At 36.6% G+C, this 24,555-nt stretch overlaps 1 protein-coding gene across 2 annotated transcripts in view; it reads right to left on the bottom strand.

Annotated features, from left to right (window-relative positions):
* Positions 1-24,555, bottom strand: part of STRN (striatin) — a 99,987-nt gene that overhangs the window by 1,730 nt on the left and 73,702 nt on the right. For both annotated transcript variants that reach the window (XM_080814588.1, XM_080814589.1), the window contains 8 exons: positions 21,962-22,098; positions 14,560-14,735; positions 12,609-12,656; positions 11,698-11,819; positions 8,223-8,390; positions 6,453-6,593; positions 1,354-1,458; positions 70-156 (listed from right to left, as the gene is read on the bottom strand). In XM_080814588.1, the coding sequence (XP_080670714.1) occupies positions 70-156; positions 1,354-1,458; positions 6,453-6,593; positions 8,223-8,390; positions 11,698-11,819; positions 12,609-12,656; positions 14,560-14,735; positions 21,962-22,098 (984 nt within the window). The remainder of the gene's footprint in view (positions 1-69; positions 157-1,353; positions 1,459-6,452; positions 6,594-8,222; positions 8,391-11,697; positions 11,820-12,608; positions 12,657-14,559; positions 14,736-21,961; positions 22,099-24,555) is intronic.

The following is a 24,555-nucleotide window of genomic DNA, read 5'->3' as shown; positions in this document are numbered from 1 at the left end:
TGAAAGGAAACATTACATTAACATGAAACTAATAAGGATAAATAACTAATCTATAGTTGATGTACTTACTGCCAGACATCAAGTACAAGCCATTAGGATCAACTGCTAGACTTGTAACAGCTTCTAGGTGGGCTACCATGGAGTGGATGAGTTTGCCTTTGGAAAAAAAGAGATTGTTACTTTTTATTAATAGCTTTCTTCATCCCTGATTATATGCCAGCTACCTTGTTACACTGATTTCTCCAGTCACCCCTCTCTGTGTAGTTATTCCATGAGTAGCTTTTTCCATGACAGCTAAAACAATGTATCTCCCTCCCCACTTCAGCCATGGTAATGATGAAAAACGAAAGCTCAAATTTCGGATTTTGTTTTTTTCTTTCAAATAACAAAAGAAAAGTCAGTCATTTCTACGCAAATATTCCTTTAAGCCATGTTCATTAACTAAGACTCAGACGTTATTAATCAGCGACTTTGCATCCTTTATCTATAGGCAAATTAGATGGGTTGTGAGAACAGAAGAGACTGAAACCAAGACAAAGGAACGGAAAGAAAACCTGGCCATGATTTTGGTGGAAACAACATATAGAAAGGGATTAAAATATTAAATTACTCATCACTCACAGCTAAGCAAAGTCAGCAAAAGTCAAAAGCAGATACTCAAGATAAATATGGCTGCTAATATGGAGTGTCCTTCTCCTAACACAGGTCTTTAGGATTTTTCCTTTAGTAAAATGCAATTCAATAAAAAAAAGGGAAAGCCCACATATTCTAATTCAAATCAATCAGGGCCAGATAGTCAATATTATAATACAGAAAAGAGTAGTCCATGAAAAATTGAATCAAGTAAACCAAATGACTCAGGGGTTTCTATCTCCAACACTGAAACTATTCATACACTGAACAATTTAAAACAAAATATAATGATCATATGCCTCTACTTCTAATATGTTTCTACTTTCCCCCATCATATTCACAGCAAGAGATCAATTTTATTGCTCTTTGAATGACCTTTTCATTGTGTCCATAGTCATAACCTTGGCTCTAGGACCAAAACATAGTATCTACTTACTATTAAATAAACCAAGATGATGCTATATGCTATCATGAAGACTAGTTCATAGCAGATCTGGACAGAATGAAGAGAAACTGAGCTGGGAGGGTATCTGTTTTCATGCCTACTCCCGGACATACAGCCATTAAAGAAATACCCAAATCAGGATACTTATGATGGGGTTTGTTTGTGGTTTTTTTGTTTTGGTTCTTGGTGGGTTTTTTTTTTGTTTTTTTTTTTTGTTGTTGTTTTGTTTTTTTTTTTTTTGCTTTCTCACTGATCACTCTGTAATAAACACTTACCTGTATTGTTATCGTAGAATTTGATGTGCCTGTCTTCATGAGCAGTGATGCTAATGGGAAGAGTGGGATGGCTGATGACTCTATTTATTTGACAGGAAGAGTTGGCTGTAAAAAAGGGGAAAAAAAGAGCAACAAGGTAGCTAAGGCTACTATTTCTTTATACAAGAGAACCGAATACTCACCCAAGAAACTAAAAAGGTAAATGATGTGACCTTAACTTGTCCTTAGTTCATTTAATTCTGTGACTATTCATAATTTCAATGTCAGGAAAGAAGAACTGCCCGAGCGATACCATACTGACAAATCTAGAGGTATGTACAAATGAGAATTTTCTTTTCCACCTGCAACAGGTGGCACCCAGGGCTTAGCCTAGGGTCACTGATGACTTGTAATACTTCTGCTGCTTTAATAAAGTTCTACAATTATTTACATGTAGATGCTACCCAAATTTAAACTGTCACTCTTTCTAGATACAGAGTTATCACATGGTTATCATCTGAAGACAAATATGACAAAGAGATCTTCTGAGCTCTTTAATCTCTTTCTCATCATAAAAGAAGCGGTCATTGGGCACCTGGGTGGCTCAGCTGGTTAAGTGTCTGGCTCTTGATTTTAGCTCAGGTCATGACCTCAGGGTCATGAGATCCAGCCCCATATCAGGCTCAGTGCTCAGGACGGAGTCTGCTTGAGATTCTCTCTCTCCCCCTCCTTCTGCCTCTCCTTCCAACTGGCACATGCACATGTGTGCACACTCTCTCTCTCTAAAATAAATAAATAAAAACTTAAAAATAGAAATGATCCTCATTTGATAGTCTACCAGGTTTGGAATCTTAAAATAGCATCCTGACTACTATGTGCACTACATAGTAAACTTCAAAGAATTTCAATTATATGCACAATGAGACAGGCAGGCCACATGACATTAAGTCCATACCACAGTGCATGAACCAAGATCTAAAAAAAGTTGTGATTCCCCCAAAATCATGTGACAAAGCCAATACCAATACTAACTTCTACCTCTATCCTAACCAGGTGACTCACGCAAATCACACAGCTGCCAAAAATGGTACCTAAACTACAATAAGCGCTTCTAAAAGTCCTTTATCAAAAGAAAATCAATCTTTAAAAACCTTTTAGGGGCTCATGGGTGGCTTAGTGGGTTAAAGCCTCTGCCTTCGGCTCAGGTCATGATCCCAGGGTTCTGGGATCGAGCTCTGCATCGGGCTCTCTGCTCAGCAGGGAGCCTGCTTTCCTTCCTCTCTCTCTGCCTGCCTCTCTGCCTACTTGTGATCTCTGCCTGTCAAATAAATAAATAAAATCTTAAAAAAAAAACCTTTTATATTAGTGAGTTTTGTTAATACGCTTTATTTTTCTTTTAAAGGAAAAAAATCTATATATATAAAGGTAATACTAACTTAAGATATACCAAAGTTAAAGAAAAATCATGCCATGGTCCAGGGAGAGGAAGGGATGCCCTTCTTGTAAAGTACATTATTGGGACATCTGGCAAATTTGAATATAAATAATAACTTAGACAACAGCATAGTGTCACTGTTAAATTTACTGATTTTGATAATATGCTATGTCAGAGAATGTCCCTGTGTTTAGGAATTACATGCTAAAGGATCTAGAAGTTTAAGTCTATGATGTCTCTTGTAAGTGGTTCAGAATTTAAAATTATACAAGTATACAGATAGTGATAAAGTAAATGTCACAAATGTGGCAAAATGCTAAAAACTAGTGAATCTGGGTGAAGGGTAGCTAGTTTTTGTACTATTCTTGAAAATTTTCTGCATATTTAAAATTATTTCAAAAAAGAGTTAAAATTTTTTCTAATCTCGGAATAGTTTTTATGAGTTTACATTCAAAATAGAAAATACAGATAAATATAGGTGAAAATAGCTGTAACATTAGTGTACTCAATTAGATTTTCTTATGGTTCCTAAAAATATGACATCTTAAAAACTGACGATAGGGGGCACCTGGGTGGCTCAAGTCATGATCTCAGGGTCCTGGGATCAGGGGTCCCACATCAGGCTCCCTGCTCAGCAGAGAGTAGGCTTCTCCCTCACTCTCTGACCATCCTCCTGGCTTGTTCGTTGTCTCTCCCTCCCTCCCCCTCTCAAAAACTGAAGGTAGTTTTTTCCCCCAGTGTTAATGGCAGGGGGCCACCCAGCCTGTTATCTAAGAATAAAACAAAAAGTCACTTGACCATGTAGAGTAAGCGCTGGGTCAGTTATACTTGATTTAAATGGTCCTAAGCAAAGAGTTTAGTTTCAAAATCCAGCATACAGATATTTTCCTCCCCTCAGGAGCTAACATACCACAAACAATATCCTCTGTAAGATCTAGCAGGAAAGTAACAGAAAAGAAATACTTCAAGTAAAATATCCCGTGTATTCTGAGAAAGAGGTTTCTGAGAACAGATTCAATTCTATTGAGATCTAGGAAATAATTACGATAGAAATCAAATGATGGAAGTAGGCAAGAGTTTTTATATAATAACATTTTCAAGGAAGTTCTCCACTTAATAGTACATCAGACAATTAAGCAAAAGGCAAACAACATCAGAAATCAATTGAAGGCCTACCAACCATCATTCTAACAATGACTCTAAATCCTCCAAGTGTTCATATTCAGCTTGCAATTTAGAAATGGTTTACTTTTCACCAGATGGACAAGTACTCAATTACCTGCTTTAACTACCTTCGATTTTTTCAGTCAAATGACCATTGACATTAATGAGTAGAAAGCTGGTTTATTCTGATTTTTAAAACAAAAATCCTTCATCCTTTTAAATTTTTTTTTTTTTAAGATTTTATTTATTTGTGGGAGAGAGAGGGAGAGCACAAGCAGGGGGAGCAGCAAGCCAAGGGAGAAGCAGGCTCCCCACTGCGCAAGGGGCCCAATGTGGGACTTGATCCCAGGACCCTGGGATCATGACCTGAGCCAAAGGCAGATGTTTAACCAACTGAGCCACCCAAACATCTGTATGAAATTCTGTATGAAATTTGTTGTTACCTTGAAACGTTTTTGGTCAGAACTTCAACTTAAAAAAACATCTGCTAAGTTCCAGAAAAGAAGAACGTAGTGAAATATAAATAGGTAGGGGTAGTCATGGTAGAAAGGAATAAAAGACTAAATCATACAACTCTGAAGTAATCAAACTGATAATTTAGGAAATATCAGGACATATTATCATAACTCAAATAATTATCACCTATTCTAATAATGCTGCTTTGTTCAAAACATCTTTGGCAGTTTTCCTCAGAAAATGCTTCTAGTATAAAGCAAAAAGTTATATGACTTTATAGTCACACATTTAAGGAAAAAAATGAAATTGCCAGACTTCACATCATATTAATTTAGAGCAGTCATTAAAAATCAATATTTACCACTCAGGACATTCAAAGAATTGACCACAAACTCTGAAAGTAATTCCAAAAATGTTCACATTTTTCTTAGTTTTATATTGTTTTCTACATTTTACTACTGTAAGCTTTAGGTCACATATTTAAATGAATTTAAATTTACTGACAGTCTACAGCCTATGTTTCTTGGCAAAAAAAAAAAAATTCTTTTTCCTATTCCATAATCTCAGTTTTTATTTTTTTGCCTCTCTCTTTTACATCCAAATAGTTCAAAACTCTATTCATGTCTACCTCCCAAACAATTCTCACATGATCTTAGAAAAGAACAAAGGCCAACAGATTGGGAAGAGAAAATGAAGAAAACCAAAATGGAATAAGGGAAATTTTTGAGAGGAAATGAGTAGAGGAAAGGAGGGAGAGAGAGAGAAAGACAGAAAGACACACACACACACACACACACACAGAAGCACATGAGCATGCCATGGTAATTTTTTTTTAAGATTTTATTTATTCATTTGATAAAGAGACACACACAGAGAGAGGGAACGCAAACAGGTGGAGCAGGAGAGGGAGAAGCAGGCTTTCTGCCAAGCAGGGAGCCCAATGTGGGCCTCAATCCCAGGACCCTGGGATCATTCCTGGGATCATGACCTGAGCTGAAGGCAGACGCTTAACGACTGAGCCACCCAGGCGCCCTGTGGTAATTCTTTTTAAAGAATTAGTTCTCAGACTAAAACAATAGTATATGTTTACACAGTTTTCTTTATCAACTCCATCCTAAATTATCACTGTCTGGATGAAGCCAAAAGATAAAACGCAATGGTTAAAAAGCCAAAACCATGGTGGGGTTATGGACATTGGGGAAGGTAGGTGCTATGAAGTGTGTAAACCTGGCGATTCACAAACCTGTACCCCTGGGGCTAATAATACATTATATGTTAATAAAAAAATAAAATTAAAAAAATAATAATAACAAAATAAATTTTAAAAAGGGGGGAGGAGCCAAAACCACTAAAATTCTGTAGTATCTTCTTCACAATCTGAGAAATTATTTCCTTACTTTCTATATCCAATAAGAAGCTTCGTATTTGAGATTCTCAGAGGCACAACTTGATCTACATTCTAATCAGGCTGTGTCAAATTACATTATTAATTCAAAATTAAGTTGTTTTAAAATGAAATCATGAGGGGTGCTTGGGTAGCTCAGTCTTTATGGGTCTGCCTTCAGCTCAGGTCATGATCCCAGGGTCCTAGGATCTAGCCCCACACTGGGCTCCCTTCTCAGTGGGAAGCCTACTTCTCCCTCTCCCACTCCCCTGCTTGTGTTTCCTCTCTCGCTGTCTCTCTGTCAAATAAATAAATAAAATCTTAAAAAAAAAAAAAAAAGAAATCATGAGAAATGAAAAAGATTTATTTTATATTCAGAATAAATATTACTGTCTTCAAATAGAATTGAAAACCAATCATTTGGTATAAAATACAATTTGATTCCTCTTTGGAACAGCTCAAATGCTATTCCAAATAGTATAAATGTGCATAAACTTTACCCAAAATCTTAAAATCAATTGTAAATCATTATATCCTTCTAAGTTACTGTGTTCTGTGATGTAAAAGGCAATAACTCTTTATAATAACAAGTACTTTTTGTAGTTGACTCTGGTACTTATAATTTTGATAAAGCTTAAAAGTTTGATCCAAACAAAGACTATTTAAGGCTGGTATACATACTTGAATCTAGGTTAGATTCTAGAGTGAGAATGCGCTGCTGCGTTTCCATGTTAAAGATGCTTGTATATCCTTTGCTGAATGATGCTACCATATGGCTTGGATCACTGCTCACTAGATCCACAGAGGCAGGGATTCCCAACTCTAAGAGAGTCAGAACATATTCAGAGAATGGTGATCAGAGGGTCTACTTGAAAATGTCCACATAAAATAGCAAAACAAATAGTCACAAGATTTCCTTAAGTAGACATTAGAATAAAAATTAACTCATAGCCATTCAATGGAGATTATTTCTCTGTTACTTTTAGCCCTAGCCTAGTTTATTATTCTTACCTGTTCAGCAAGTCTTCTACCTGTTACTCAGCTAAAAGATCCACAGAATGCAGGCCTTTACTGGGAAACTAAATGGAAAACATGTATGGACTATAAGTTTTGTTGCTTCCACACAACCTGAGGCTTAAACTGGCATCACAGAATTCTTTATTTTAAAAGACCATCTCTTTAATGAATTTTAATTCACCAAAAATACGGAATTAAAAAAGTAAAATTTCAAATTGGTATTATTATTATTGTATATAGAGCCATACAAATATTAGATGCAGGTAACTCATCAAAACCCAGACATGAGTTATGACAGCTCAAAAATAAAGAAGGTATTTTCATCTATCATCTAGAATAGGGTAAAAGTTGGTTAAACTTGGAGTGTATTTATAAACAGAATAGAATGATATGCATGAATATAATCTTATCTTTTGATTTGTCTCAAAATCTAAAGTAAGCAAACAGTTCAAAAATGTGTATATTACAGAAGAATGTAAGATTAATGTCTAATGAGCACACAAAATAAGTGCTCAAAATAATTAGTCACCAAACTAACGCAAATTAAAAACCAATATGAAACACTGCTACGAACCCACCAGAATGGCTAAAACTAAACAGACTGACACCAGGTGCTAATAATTAGGGATGTAGAGCAACTGGTATTCTCATACACTGCTGTCAGTGGTATAAAATGGCACAACCACTTTGGAAAGCTTGGTAATTTCACATAAAGTTAAATACACAATACCATTTCTAACACCCAGCAACTCTACTTCCAGCTCTTTATTAGCTCATAAAAAAATACGTGAATGTTCACAGCAGCTTTGATCATAATGGTCAAAAACTGGAAATAACCCACAGGTCCATCAAGAGGTAAATAAATACATACACTGATTTAATGAAATACTATGAATCATAACTAAATAAATTGTTAGTTACTAGAAGATGGATGAAACACAGAAACATAATAAAGTAAAAAGTCAGATACAAAAAGAGTACACACTGTATGATTCCACTTACATGAAATTTCAGAACAGATAAAACTTATCTATGATGAAAGAAATCGTACCTCTGAATGGAACAGGAAGAGGGACTGGGAAGACACAAAGAAGCTTTGAAGAGGTCAAAGAAATGTTCTAGATCTTGATAGGTGCAAAAGCCACGTATTTGTCAAACTCAAAAGAACATATCCTTAATATGTGGTTTTTATGGTATATAAATTATATCTCAATTTTGGAAAAAAACATTTTTAATGTGTGCTCTTTCACCAAATATTGTGCTTTTAAAAGTCATTAAGCTGGAATTTCAAGCAAATATACTTTCACTGCTTAAAAACACCCCTTCAAATTAAATTTAAACAGTTTGTAGAATCATTTACTTATTTATTTGCTTACTGTTACAATAAGATGTCTTATAAAAAATTCATCAGAATAATTTTTAAAAAGTATGTACCTTGATTATCGTTAAATACACTTAGGGCTGGAGCAACCTCAGTTGTATTCCATAAACGGAGAGTGCCATCTGCTGAACACGACAACAAGCGCTGATGTGCTGCACTGTAAGCCAAGCCCCAGACGGCATCAGTGTGGCCTAGAAGAGGGCCTCTTAAAACAGAAGGATCTATACAAAACAGCAAGAATGCAAAATCAAGAGAAAAGAAAAAAACCATAATGGTACTTAGATCCCAGAGAAACTAAATATACAGACCAAGTTGCCTGAGAACAGTATAAAACATGCTTTCTGGTTTCTGTTATTCTTCTGAAATGCTGCAATAACTAAAAAGAGGCTTGGAAATACGCAAATGCAGAGTCTAGAGTTTATAAATTAAAAATTTTACGTATATATTTCTCTCCTTTAAAAAATGAGGTTATTTTCCTTTCTCCTCCCCTTTTTCTTTCAATTTGTCTAGATTTTTAAAAGCATGTTAACACACATCATTTGAAATTTTTTTAATTTTTTTAAAGATTTTTATTTATTTATTTGACAGAGATCACAAGTAGGCAGAGAGGCAGACAGAGAGAGAAGGAGGGGAAGCAGGCTCCCTGCAGAGCAGAGAGCCTGATGCGGGGCTCGATCCCAGGACCCTGAGATCATGACCTGAGCTGAAAGCAGAGGCTTTAACCACTGAGCCACCCAGGCACCCCCATCATTTGAATTTTATCCACCTTCAGAGAAGCCACAACTCTTCCCTGAGGAAGTGAACAGAGATCCCTTCCTCCCCTGGCTCCTTTGGGACACTTCTCCTCCTTGACCTCCAGACTCGGAATGGTTATTTTCGGGAGCAACAGGCCTTTGCTATTCCGAGTGGACAGGAACGGAGACCTAAAGGAATCCCCAACTACTCAAATAGCAATAACTGACATGTGAATGATGTGTGTGATAGGGAGGGAGGAAAGAGGAAGAGGATCACTTAGCACCGTTTCATAATACAAGTCAAAGTGGAAATTTTCCTTATTCCTCTGTGCAGTGGCTTTATGAAGCAGTACTCTCAAGATGGCTCACACAAGTTTAAAATGCCAATAATGGTATCTGTCCTCTACCTTCTCTCCGTCATACCATAAAATATTGAGAACACAATGTGTCCGGCACTATGCCAGGTGCTGGGGCCACCCAGATAATTAAGACACAGTACTATCCTGGTCTCCAAAGACATTGTGGTAAATATAATAATGGTGACAGACACCAGCTTCCAGAGAGTAACTGGGGTGAGTGAAAGCTTCCCGGAGAGAGTGACACCTGGAGTACACAGGCATCGGCCAGTCAAAAACTAGACGAAGCCACCATTGGCAAAGGAGTTGGCACCTATAAAATCACAGAAGGACAGAAAGCATGACACGTGAGGAAATTTATGAGCTATTCAGCATTACTGAAGTGTGAAGTTTGAGGGAGGATGTAGATAAGATGAGAGCAGCCACTCTGAGGTAGGATTTCTATGACATATTAAGGTACTTGGAAATTATTCTGAAAGCAAAATGAACCACTAAAGGGTTTTCCAGGAGCAGCTGGGTGAAGTATGTATTTGATATGGTAGCCTCACTGTAGTGTAGAAGACAGACTGAAGAGAATCAACATGAAGGCAAAGGGACTGCTTTAGTAGACTGGGAGAGTGATGATGTCGACCCAAGAGAAGGCAGTGGTAAAAGAGGCAAAGCAGAAGGGGCAAATTCCAGAGATATTTACGGGGTAATATCAAAAGGAGTAGGTAATTAATAAAGCGTGGATAGTAAAAAGAACAAGGCAAAAGGCTAACTGCTGGGTTTCTAGTTTGGGAGATTCTGGCGGTGCCATCATCTAATAAGGAATACATGGGAGAAGAAACCCAGCACTTGTGGGGATTATGGACAATGAGACAGCCACTCTGAAATGTTCCGCAGGCAGTCTGAGGCTTAAAGAAGACATTTATGAGTCAGCAGCATGTAAAACCATACAAGTAGATTCAGTTTACCAAAAAAATACCTGTACAAAGCAAAGAATGAATAGGGTCTGGGTCATGATAAATGCCGATATCTAAGGTGGGGAAAAATAAAAGTTTATGAAGGATAGGAAACAGAAACTATCACAGACTTCATTCAGTGTCAAAAAAGCCCATAGTGGACATATTTCAAAAGGATGGAGTGGTCTGCAGTTTCAGATGCCAATACATCTAGTAAAACAAGGACTGTAAAATACCCCTTTTACATTGAATCAGCCAATTAGGCAGTCACTGATAATCTTATTATAGTTAAGTGAGATAGCCAGAATGCAGAGGGGTGATGCACAGGAGAAAGGCATGGAATTAGTAGCTCCTGACTGTGTTTTCTAGTCATTACCACCAAAGAGACACAGATGAGGAAGGAAAGAGAGAATAAACAGAAGCCAAAGAGGAAAATGGAGTCAAGGAAAGGCTTTTTCTTACCCGGGATAGGAGTCACCTAAATTTACTTATATGCTGAGGGGATGGAAAGAGAGAAAAGAGGGCAAGGTTTAAGATGAGAATGAGAGCCAGAGAGAATGAAATGCAGTCTCAAAAGAAACAAGAGAGAATGAGGTCAAGAGCAAAAGGGGAAGGGTGGTTGGCCTGAAACAGAATGAAGACAGCTGATCGTCTTGATAGATAAAGGAAGTAAGGAAAAGCAGAGAGGGGGTTTACCGGTCACACAAGATATATAACATTTAAACATTATCCAAATAAAATACATGTCACATGCTTATTAAATAAATGTTGGGAAAATTTTTTGTTTACTGAATTTCTTATCTTTACTTAGGTTTGGTGGTAAAATTAATCTAAAATGAAAATGAAAATAAATATGGTTTTAGAAGAAATATGACACTCCACACCATTCTAGAATTTAATATAAGAGGAAACCAAAATAGTCAATTCCTAAAGAGTTTTTGCAAGAGAATTTATGGTAACATGTAGTGACAGATTATAAAGTGGATTTATGTTTCATGGTACTGTTCCCAAGACTAAAAGGGCACTTCTTAATTTTTAAGACCTTTCAAGTATTTTGGTTTAAAAATCATTAGCTCCTAGACACTCCAATAATAAATGAGTAACATTCATTTTCCTTCAGTTGTTTGTCAAGAATAGTAATGAATAGGTAGCAATAGCAATGAAACATGATTACAGATTAGTAATAATGTATCAAGTAATGTACAGATGCCTAAAATGAAGAAAACAATTGTCAATCAAGGCAGCATTTCCAATCAATGGAACTTTGGGGGGTAGGAACCGGTTTTTCAGGAATAACACATTTTTTTCTTTTTTCTTTTAGCATACATATATCAAATTGTTTCCTAAATACAAGAATCCTTTTTAACAAAATAAAGACCTTGTTCCCTTTTACCAATTTATTTTTAAAATATCTCATTTTATCCTTATATATGGTATGTAAAGTAAGTAAAAAGAAAACAATTTATTCTTTCATAACTTCAGGGGAAAACCTACCATAGGAGTCATAGGGATCGATGTTGGGGTTGGTGGTATTCCAGCCCTGGATCAGTCCGTCAGTACCACCACTGTAACACTGCTCACCATTGCTGCTCATTACCACACAAAGCACTGGACCTCTGGGAGACAAAAATCAATTTCTATTCCCAAAAATCAATCTGATAATAGGACTTGTTAGAAATAAGAACGCTTAATTATTCACAGGCCTTTCTATTTTTCTGCTTTCTACGATGAATAAAAACAGTATAAAAGCACTGCTCATTTTTCTTCTGCTGCTAAAACAGAGATTGGTGAACTATAGCCTGTGGGCCAAATCCCAGCCAATGGTCTGTTTTTATACAGTTCTCAAGCTAAGAATGGTTCTTACATTTTTTAAGGGATTATAAAACTAAGCTAAAAACAAGAACAAACAACAGAAAATACATGGCATACAAAGCTGAAAAAGTATTTACTATCTGACTCTTTATATAAAATATATGCCAATCTCTGTGCTAAATCAAGTGAATTAGTATATTTCTTAAGCTCACCTGGAAATACGAAAAGTATGCATATGTGATAATTTAAAAATTCTTCATATTTTTATCTAGATTATCTTTAAGGGAAAAGAAAGCCCCGATTTTTAATATTTAAACCTTACCACATCAACTTATTTCAAGCACAAAATATATAACATTTAAACATTATCCAAATAAAATTTAATTTCAGCGAGGATCTCTGGTAGTGATAAACTTGTCTTTAACACGGTACTATCTTTTTAACATTTACCAAAACCCAAAAAACAAAACCACTACTAAATACAAAAAATATGTAACACAAATACATAAGTGAAAGGAAATAAAATACTCTAATCAGGCTGATGTACAGTGATGCTGATGCTGACTTAAAACAGAGAAAAAGCACATACTTACTTATGAGCCCTGAATGTATAGATAGGCTCCACATCAAGAGAAGTACTCCTAAATCAGAGAGAGAGAGGACTTTTACCACTCCTGGTTTCAGTTTCAATGTAATATAGTAAACAGTATCAGTGAATATATGCCACAAAATTGCCTTCAGAAATGCCAACACTGTGGTAATATACAATTCTCAACCTAGGACACTTAAGAAAGCTTGCCTGATACCAATCACATATTTTTGTGGCCTCAAGAAACAAAATCTTTGTTTAGCAATAATACCTGCTTATGCGCTCTTAGCACTGTCATAGTCTACTTGACTACTTGAGAAAGCCACACTCAGAGAACATCATGGGCTTTGAGGTGATACATTTCTGGATTCAATTAACTGGCTAACTCCAGGCAAATTATTTATTCTTTTGGAACTTCTGATTCCTCTCTATTTAAAACAAAACAGAAAAAACTGGGGTAACACCAAATACTCACAGGATTAAATGAAATTCTACAAGTAAAACAACCTAGGACAGAACCATGCACATAACAGAATTTCACTAAATGGTACTGAAATTTCTTTGCATTTCCATCAAGGCTAATAATGTCTGTCCTTGATACTTGCAAAAATTGCCCAAATCATCAGTTTATTCATTATTCAGAATGCTGAATGTATATATAGTCTACACTGCCTAATATTCAAACTCGATTTAAAGTCAATTACTTACCATTTCTTATACTGTATTACAGTTTTTCTATAGGCATATGATTTCTCTCCTCAAGCATTTCCAAAATATTAAGCTCACAGGTAAACAGGCCATGTAATTACATGTGAAGGTTTTGCTACTAAGTTATCACCAGCAAGATACTTGTTTCAATATTTCTCTAAGTTTTAGTCAAGACTATATAAGACATCACATTCTCTGATCTAATGAGATGCCCATTGTGACTAGAGAACTAGAAGACAAAAGGTACAATTTATAATGAAGAAATAATTTTTCTCTGCTGAAGATACCTGAGCCATAGGACGATTCTCTTGGTTTTAGCAAGATCTGGTTGAGCTATCTGATGCAGACTGACAAGTCAAGTATTTTATCTAGTCCATGTATGACTCACAGCAGGAGTCACTGATCTCTTTTAAACTTGGCAACAGATATCCTCTAACAGTAGTAAAAACTTATTTAATGTCCTCCAGTTCCTGTTCATTTCTACCTTTCAATAACCCAAGTGCTTGACACTAGAGAAGGGCCCTTGCTGGCACATGCTGGGTTCTGAGCCACCTGATTCAAGGATACAAGGAGAGGGACCTTCAAAAAGTACCCCACCAAGTGGGGCTAAGATTAGCATGGTGACTGATAAAAGAGTTTATACCAACTCATGTTTGTTCATGCTTACAGAGGAACCCAGGGGCCAAGGCAAAAACCAGCAGTTAAGTGAGAGTGACAACAGTGCCCTTCTGTCTACACATTTTGGTAGGTATGGAAAGTACTAAAGGGTCAAGGCCAAAAGACAAAATCAAAGAGCGGTCCCTCACCCCTCTCAATCAGCCTTCCCTCCCTCCATTCTACATCATAAGTCTAAAACCTAATAAACAACAGGACAGGGTTGGGGTGGGGTTTGATTATTTTAAACATGCCTACACCTCTTTACAACAACAGCAGAAACCTTTGGTATAGATAAGAGACTCTACAAATATGACAACCATTTAAAACACTGTAAGGATTGTAAAAAGCGTTCAGAAACTCTGGGAAACTATCAGATAATACCATTTCTCTTTCAGGGTCAGTTTCTCCAACCTAGTATCAGATTGTGAGTATGACAGGAAGAATTCTAATTATGTGACATGGTAAAGAAGAAAGAACTAGAGGGGATACTTGGTAAATTGAGAGATTTAATAAAAAATAATTTAAGTATTTTTCTGCTGAAAAACTGATAATTAAAATACTCAAATACAGTTAAAGTAGAATATTCTCACTTTTTGGCTGGGGCTGTTTTCTGCAAATTCCACATTTTTAATGTGTGATCCTCTGATGCTGTTATCAAAACAGGCTCAATGGGGTGGAAAGCAAGGGCTCGAATGCCATCAAAGTGACTTCGTAACGTAAACTTAGGGTTCCATGTCTTCCTCAATGCATCTTTATTGTTTGCTATCTATTAAAGAAACAAAAGAAAGATATCCATACATTTAGTTCAGGACAGGAAAATAATTATATTTCCACATTAATTCTTGCTGATTTGTCATTAAATCATATTTTCAACTTTCAAAACAATATAATTTCTAAATGTAAATAATCAAATCAACAGGCAAAATTAACAATATGTTAACAGTGGTTTTCTTTGAAGAAATATGAATGCTATAACAAGAAAACCGGTAACATAATTCAATGAAAGAATATTAAATAACATAAAATAGATCTTCACTAGGATCTTCACCAGTAATTTCAACCTAAATTATAGTATAGAAACTAATTTGGGGTAAGAGCTAAAAAACTAAGTTACCTTTAAACCTGTTAACATTATAGAATATGATCATATTTCTAAGATTTTCAATACGTTCTACAAAAAGCTAAATATTCTTCATCAAATTATCAACAAGGTTTATAAACTGGAAACATAAAATGTTAACATTGGAAGAGAGAAGCTGCTGTTACAAAACAATCGATTCCACTTGTAAAACATATCATGTTGCTTTTCTCCACAGAAACTCCATCCCAACAACTAAAAAATGTGTTTTTTTTTCCTCATTCCAACTATATTCCAGCCTTTTTTTTCCATTTCCAACTAATGGGAAAGCCAAAGAGGTTCATGTTTGACCTTACACTAGCACCACCTATGAACTCTTCACACTCCACAACTAATAATCATTCTAGGTTTAAACAAGAGTAGGGCAAATACTATTAACACACTGGAGAAATATTACCATACTTACAATGACAAAAACCAGCAATGATACTAACAATAGCTGCTATTATAAGCATTATTCATTACTTTGTACATTTTTCAAAAACTTAACATGCATTAACTCAATTGTCCCAACAACTCTATGAAGGAATTAACATTATTCCCACTTTACAGACTAGACATGTAAGGAAAAGAGAAGTTAAGTTACCTGCCCTCCAGTAAGTAGAGAAGTCAGGATTCAAACCCAAGCAGTCTGGCTTCAGAGGCTATACTCTTTTTTTTTTTTTTATTATTAATTAATTTATTTGACAGACAGCAATCACAAGTAGGCAGAGAGGCAGGTGGGGCGGCGGGGTGGGGGCAGGCAGGCTCCCTGCTGAGCAGAGAGCCCTACCTGGGGCTTGATCCCAGGACCCTGGGATCATGACCTGAGCCAAAGGCAGAGGCTTTAACCCACTGAACCACCCAGGTGCCCTCAGAGGCTACACTCTTAATATAAACTTTAACTTAGGACCCAGAAGTTTAAAAATTCGCAGAAAAATCTGGATAGAGCATGTCACAATTGGATCAGTAAGAAGACAACACACAGGATACACGGAACTACTATAAGAATTGGGGCTGGTTATCCTTGTGGGGGAGGCAGGGGGGGAGTGAAATTAACTGAGTTGACTCTTGTCTGCTCTTATTAACAAGCCGAAAGATTTTTGTATGTAAGAACAATTCAATTCCTTCTGAATGTCTTACTGTGGTAGACAGGAACTAAGATGGTTCCCAATCAGCCCTACCACCTCATATTTACACCTTGTGAATCCCCTTGTACATCATAGGGTTGCTCTGTGTGACCAGTAACACACAGCAAAAACCTTGCATCTTGGGTGTTCTTACTCACTCTATTTTCAAGGGCACTCACACTGGGGCAAGCCAGCTGCCCTGATGAGGAACCCACAGAGAGGCCCATGTGGTGTGGAACTAGTCTCCAACCAATGGCCAGGAAGGAACCAAGGCCTTCCAACAACCACATATGAGTGAGCTTGGAAGCATCTCTTCCCCAAATCAAGTATTCACTTAAGAATGCAATTCTTGCCTACACCTTGACTACAACTACATAAGGACCACCCAGCTAATAAGCTGTTTCAGATTGCTGACCCCCAGAAACTATGATACAACAAATGTTTTAATTGTGTACTTTGTTAATTAAGTTGTGCAATTTGTCACATAGCAATAGATTACTAGTATATTTATTAGAACTAGAGATTACTTTCAGGGTGCCTAGGTGGCTCAGTTGGTTAAGTGTCTGTCTTTGGCTGAGGTCATGATCCCAGAGTCATGGAATCAAGTCCTGCATCAGGCTCCCGGCTCAGCAGGGAGTCTGCCTCCCTCTCTGCCCTTTACTCCACTTGTGCTCTCTCCTTCTTTCTAAAATAAATAAATAAAATCTCAAAAAAAAAAAAAAAAAGAACTAGAGACTACTTTCAGAAATGCAGGTATAACACTAAGTTTTGTTTTTTTGTTTTTTGTTTTTTTTTTAAACAACTCAAAGATACTTTAAAAAAAAGAAAAGAGAGAGAATGACATTTCTCTAGAGACATGACTGGTCCATAACATAGTGGACTAAATCTTTGTGGGGTTAGTAAAAAGAGAATGAAAGTATCAAATGGGAGCTTCTGCTCTAGCTATGATAGGCTAGATCATTAGGATCAAGTATGTACTTGAGGACGAGTAGAAAAGTAGGGCTAAAAATTTTTAAGTGAAGAACCAGCAAAACAGTGAAGAAAAAGCAGACAAGAATCCAGGGGAAGACAGAATAAAAAGTCTGATATTTGGACTTGTTTTTCTCAGAGTGTGTTTACTGATTCCAGAAGGGATGGCTGAGAGGTCAGGCTGTGCTTCGGAGAGCTGTGCAGTGCAAAGACATACAAACCAGCACCTGCCAAGAAAGTAGGGCTTGGTGCACCTCCTTGCTTTAGGTTTTGAGTTCAAAGGGCTGCATACTTTTTTTTTTTTTTAAGATTTATTTATTTATTTGACAGAGATACACAGAGAGAGAGGGAGAATCAGGCCTCCTGCCGAGCAGGGAGCCTGATGCAGGGCTTGATCCCAGTAGCCTGGGATCATGACCTGAGCAGAAGGCAGACGCTTAACCAACTGAGCCACCCAGGTGTCCCCCCATTTTTTAAAAGGTATACACACACACACACACACACACATATATACACACATACACACACATACATAGATACATACACATACACACATACATATGTATGTATTTATTTGACACAGAGAGTATAAGCAGAGGGAGCAGCAGAGGGAGAAGCAGGCTCCCAGCTGGGCAGAGAGCCCAGTGTGGGACTGGATCCCAGGACCCTGGGATCATGACCCGAGCCAAAGACAAACACCCATCTGACTCAGCCACTCTGGTGCCCCTGGGCCACATTCTAGATAGAAGAGTTAACTAGAAGAATACAAGCCCTTCAGAGACTGTAGATCAGCTTTAGATTATCTGAAAAACTGAAAATGGAGTGAGGTGATCCAGATTTCTAGTGGCTACAGCCATGTGAGAGAAGCAAATTAAAGTAACTCCCTAAGGGAAGGTATCACTCGGCCTGAAGTTATTTCTACAGACAACTTTTTGGTATAGTTATTTGGACATAATAAAAAATAACCATGCCTATGCAGGATAATACAGCATAAATGAAGACAAACAAATACATAATCATGCTTACTATGTTCAAGAAAGATAAAAGACAACATTGTAAATTCTGGAAGAAATCTATAAATAATCAAAAAAAGAACTCCAGAAGCAAACAATATAAGATCTAAATAGATGGGTTTAATAACATTATACATAACTGAAGTGAGAATTAGCAAATCAGGAGATGGGTCATAAAAATACCTAGACTGGGGGCACCTGGGTGGCTCAGTGGGTTAAAGCCTCTGCCTTCGGCTCAGGTCATGATCCCAGGGTCCTGGGATCAAGCCCCGCATCGGGCTCTCTGCTCAGTGGGGAGCCTGCTTCCCTTCCACTCTCTCTACCTGCCTCTCTGCCTACTGTGATCTCCGTCAAATAAATGAATAAAATCTTTAAAAAAATAAATAAAAATTAAAAAATTAAAAAAAAATAAAAACACCAGACTGAAGTATGGAGAAAAAAAGATGGAAAATACAAGAGAGGGAGTAGGAGACAGAGGACACAGAAAGATCTAACAATACAATTAGAGTTCCAGAAGGAAAAGAAAGAAGTGCAATAGCAATATTTGAAGATAAATGGCTGAGAATTTTACACAAAATTGATAAAAATGTAGTAAGCCAAGAAGGTCTAAGAACTTCAAGAAGGTTGAAAAAGAAATCTAAACCTTGGCTGACATTCGAGACATAGGGAGAGTAACAGAGAGAGGAAAAAAAAAAAAAAATCAGACTACCACTGAATGACCAGTAATAGACAGTTAACTTTAGCAGAAAACCACAAAGGAAGAAAATGAAATTATATATTTAGAGTGCTTAAAAAGGAAACAAAACAACCCTTGCCAAATGGACTTTGATACCAGAAGTAGAAGTTAACCCACTCAGGTGAAATACAGACAATTTAATAAAACCAGAAACTGAGGGAACTGGGCACCAGCAACTTTCACCAAAGAGAAATATTAACTGTTCTTAGAGTAAAAGGAAAGTGATCTCAGATGGCCAGTCAGATGTGCAGGGGGGAGATAGGATAAAAGCAAAATGAATAATGTAAAATGGATAATCCTAACTGAATACTGAGTGTACAAAACACTACCTTGTAGGAGATAAATGTCTAGAGAAAATACATAAAAAGAATGACATATATGTAGAGTAGGAGTTGGGTTAGGTTTGTTTTTTTTTTTTTTTTGAGCTGTTTTAGTTCACAGTGAAACTGAGTAGAAGGTACAGAAATATCCTATATACTACCTATCTCTATACATGCATGGCCTCTCCCATTATCAATGTCACTCACCAGTGGTACATTTGTTATAACTGATGAAACTACATTATACATCATTAACACCCCAAATCTGTAATTTACATTATGGTTTGCTCTGGGTGTTGTATATTTTATGTGTTTGGATAAATTGGCTTCTTTCACTTAGTAATATGCACTTGTTTGCTCCATGCTTTTTCAGGCTTTACAGTTTTTTTTAACCACTGAATAATATTCCATTGTCTGGATACACCACAGCTTGTTTATCCATTCACTCAGTGAAGTACATCTTGGTTGCTTCCAAGTTTTGGCAATGATGAATAAGGCTGCTATAAACATCTGTGTGCAGGTTTTTGTGTGGACATATCTTTTCAACTCCTTCTAGTAAACACCAAGGAGTGTGACTACTGGACTTTACAGTAAGAATATGTTTCATAAGAAACCAACAGATTATCTTCCAAAGTGGCTGTACCATTTTGCATTCTCATTAGGAGTGAATGAAAGTCCCTGTTGCTCTATGTCCTAACATTTGGTGTTTCCAGTGTTCCAGATTTTAGCCATTCTAATCGGTGCACAGTGGTATTTCACTGTTGTTTTACTTTGTATTGTCATGATGACATTGGATGTGGAGTATCTTTTCATACATGTATTTGTTATTTATATATATCTTTTTTGGTGAGGTGTCTGTTAAAGTGATCCATTTTTTCTTATCATTGAGTTTTCTTATGACTGAGTTTTAAGAGTTCTTTATATATTTTGTATAATAGTCTTTGACATATGTGTCTTTTTAAAAAAGATTTTATTTATGTATTTGACAGAGAGAGAGAGTGCACACAAGCAGGGGAGCGGCAGGCAGAGGGAGAGGAAGAAGCAGGCTCCCCGCTGAGCAGGGACCCTGATGTGGGTCTCCAATCCCAGACCCCAGGATCATGACCTGAGCTGAAGGCAGACACTTAACCAACTGAGCCACCTAGGCGCCCCAAGGGTAGGAGATTACAAGTTAGAAATTACCTAAAGGTCTTTCCATTAAAATTTTGATAAGGATGTGTTTGGTAATCTCTAGGGTAACAATAAAAAGGGTAATGAAAGAGTGCATTATCTCCAAGCAATGGGGTGGGGGTGAATAATAAAAAATAATCCCAATGTAAGCAAAAATAGGAGAAAAAGGAACACAGAATAGGTAGTACAAATATATAGCAGACTTAAATCCAAATATATCAGTAATTACTTTAAAAAGAAATGGACTCAATGCTCCAATTAAAAAGGCTGTCAAAGATTAGATGAAAAAACAAAAGTCAACTAAATGGGTGTTGTGTTTTTTTTTAAGATTTTTATTTATTTATTTGACAGACAGAGATCATAAGTAGGCAGAGAGGCAGGCAGAAAGAGAGAGGAGGAAGAAGGCTGCCCACTGAGCAGTGAGCCCAATGTGGGGCTCGATCCCAGGACCCTGGGATCATGACCTGAGCCGAAGGCAGAGGCTTTAACCCACTGAGCCACCCAGGTGCCCCTAAATGGGTGTTTTTATGTACACAGATGTAAAACATAAGGATAGAAAAATAGAAATACATTTTTTAAAAAACCTGTATTACATGGAGAATGGGGAGCAAAGAGACCATTTAAATTGGGTTATTGTAGTAGTTTCAGGTGAAGAAGAAATGGGAGTTGGATGGGAGGTGTTTAAAAAAAAAAAAAAAAAAAAGAGCTATGGACTTCAGCTATTTTTGGAGGGAGAACCCAAAAGACTTACTAATAGATTCAGCAAAGAGAGTGAGAACTTTTGATTTTCAGGAAGAGGAGTGAGTGGTAAGGTTGCTTTTTGGAGTACTTCCTTCTCATATCCATGGTCTGCTTAAGCATCCACCCTATATCCCCCATGTGTCAGGAGCTCTACTATGTTCTCCAACAAAGATAACGAGGTATCAAAGTTGAGAGGATTTTAATGAAGACAGACTGTAAATACTTAATAAAATAAGCAACTGTTTTTCTGACAACTTATTGTCATGAACAATTATAAATGTATTTATAAAATAACTGTGTTGGGAATTAAATAAAGGGATACATGAGTAAAGGTATCAAGATTTCAGTTTTGGTCCAAATCACTGATAAGTGTGCCTTAACATCTGAAAGGCACCTTATGGACATCCCTGCCTAACAATAGCTTAAATCATTTGTGGGCAGGATATTCACTGGTAATGTACCAAATAAACATAAATGTTGCCATTGGGTAAGCATGAATTTAACTGATCACTAGTACCCTAAAACACAAAACCCAAACTTGGTAACAGAAAGGGAATTTTTTTCCTTATCTAAAACCAATTATGACTTATGGATTTAGCCAAAGCCCATAATTTTAATCTCTATGAAATGTGAAAAATATCATTTATATAACATATTCATAATTTTGAAGTTTGCAATTAAAATGGAACCAAATTCTATGCTTGTAAAGAAGTTTTACCACTGTCTTTTTCTAAAAAGTTAACTTTTTATTTTTAAGAAATGAGAAAAGAACAACAAAAATAAAACCACGACTCACATCGTAAGTTAGTGAATCTGCTTCATTGGCTACTGTAAGGCCTGCCAACTCTCCAAGTCCCAGTTCACTTTCAAGGGCTTCATCTGCTCCCATGATGAAGGATTTCCCAGAAGAAGGAGGAAAGGTCAATGCTTCCACTGAAGGGGGAAGACAAAAGAAATATTAAAAAACTTGTGAAGTGTAAACAATTAGACTCTTATGGACATGTCTACATTTATTTTATTTTCTTTATAAAGATTTTATTTATTTATTTATTTATTTGACAGACAGAGATCACAAGTAGGCAGAGAGGCAGGCAGAGACAGAGAGGGGGAAACAGGCTCCCTGCTGAGCAGAGATGCAGGGCTTAACCCACTGAGCCACCCAGGCACCCCTACATTTATTTTTAAATGCTTTTAAACACAATAAAATTCAGTTAGCAGAAAACTCTTAAGAACTAGCTGCTTTTTTTTTTTTTTGAAAGATTCAATTTATTTATTTGAGAGAGAGAGAGCACACACATGCTTAAGCAGGGGGAGGGTCAGAGGGAGAAACATACTCCCTGCTGAGTGAGGAGCCCAACGAGGGGCTCGATCTCAGGACCTTGAGAACACAACCTGAGCCAAAAGCAAGAGTAGGATGATTAACCAACTGAGTCACCCAGGTGCCCCAGAACTGGCTGCTTTTTCTATATCTTAACCATAACTAAAGGTATCATCTAATTAGAAAAGTACAACATGAAACAAATCCAACAGACCACTGCCCTTTCTTTTTCACAAAAAAAAAATACAACCAAAAAAAAGAAAATGCAGGCTTTCCTCATTTGATATTTTTTGTTAATTATTCAAGTTATTCTATCGATTATTAAATATATATAACAAGTGATTTGAACACGGCTGGTCTCATTCAAAATAAAACTGTTTAATTCTATAACCTGGAAAAATACAGATAATTTCAAATGAAAATGGTAACTGCAAAATGTGCCTCTATGAGGTAAAATCAACGCTGGTGTTAGAAGTCAGGATTATGTCTGGAGACAAGGGAAGGTGCAGTGATTTAGTGATCTGAAGCACAAACAGGACTTCCAGGGCCCTGGTAATGTTCTGCTTGTTGACCTAGGCAGAAGTAACTTGGCTGGGTTCACTTTGTGATGATTCACTGACCGGTTCCCTTATGACTTCAGCAGTTTTCTGTACGTATGTTATATTTCACTTAAAAATGTTTATTTCAAAGAAAACTTTGTTCATTGCAAGTGGATTTCTTTTCAAAGAAATTTTTTTTAATAAGTGTCCATTTGAACATTTTCATTAGCTGCTAACTGTGCTTCAAGAGGACAGATTTTCTTCGTGATAAGTGAAAATATCTTTGTAACACTGAACATGCCAATCCAATTCCTTCAATCACTATCACAGAAGAACCAGTTGAAAGCAAAATGCCAAATTAAAATAGAAATTTTATTTAATTTGGTTAATAGTAAATTGTTGATTTTTATAAATGCAAATTATTCTAGCAAACTGTCAGAGATGATCTTTAAGTAGTTTTCTAGAAATGGTTACTTTCCTAACGACAAATATTGTAAGTTGATTACATGAATTTACTATTTCAAACTTAGGCTGTTAAAAAATGGTAAATTAACTCTTTCTTAAAAGAATCAAGTCAAGTGGTGCCTGACTGGCTCAGTCAGCTAAGTGTCCTCTGACTCTTGATTTCGGCTCAGGTCATGATCTCAGGGTCATGAGATCGAGCCCCATATTGGGCTCCATGCTGGGAGTGGAGCCTGTTGGAGATTCTTCCTTTCCCGCTTCCCCTCTCCCCACTTGTTCCCTCACTCTCCTCCTAAAAAAAAAAAAAAAAAGGCAAGAAAAAGAACTGAGTTAATTAATGCAAAAAAACTGGACTTAAAGGTGCTTTTTACAGCTTTTAATTCAATTATGTAAGTTTAGATTTAATCATAAGTATTCATTGAAATAAAAGAATAGTTATGTTTTATTTATTTTTTTTTAGTTATGTGTTTTAAAAACAGTAGAGGCAGACCCTCTATTTAAAATCCTTTAAGATGGGGCACCTGGGTGGCTCAGTGGATTAAGCCTCTGACTTCTACTTAGGTCATGATCTCAGGGTCCTAGGATCAAATCCCACATCAGGCTCTTTGCTCAGCAGGGAGCCTGCTTTCCCCTCTCTCTCTGCCTGCCTCTCTGCCTACTCTCTCTCTCTGTCAAGTAAATAAATAAAATCTTTAAAATAAAATAAAATCCTTTTAAGAACAAAGGAGTCTATAAATGAAGACATTTTTAAGCCACCATACAATAAAACAGCAATAATAAAATAAAAATGGGTTTTACCCAAACATACTACATATATTCTGAGGGGTTAGAACAACTCTAACATTTACTACTTAAGAGTGGGGACTGTTTAAGCTAGAATGGCAATTTTCGTGCCAAATTTCAACAGAAAGACTCACATAAGACTATGAGGCTGGGTCTTTAGCCAGGTGTTTTGTTTGCTTTCATCTCTATTATTTACAGACAACTGTTCAGGTGTGAAATAAAAATAATTCTTAAAAAAAAAAAGACTAAGGTTCATGGGACTTAAGCACACACATTGTTTGGCCTAAT

This window comes from Martes martes (genome assembly GCF_963455335.1).
Source record: "Martes martes genome assembly, chromosome: 9".
Lineage (NCBI taxonomy): Eukaryota > Metazoa > Chordata > Mammalia > Carnivora > Mustelidae > Martes > Martes martes.
This window is presented reverse-complemented; position numbering and strand designations above follow the sequence as displayed.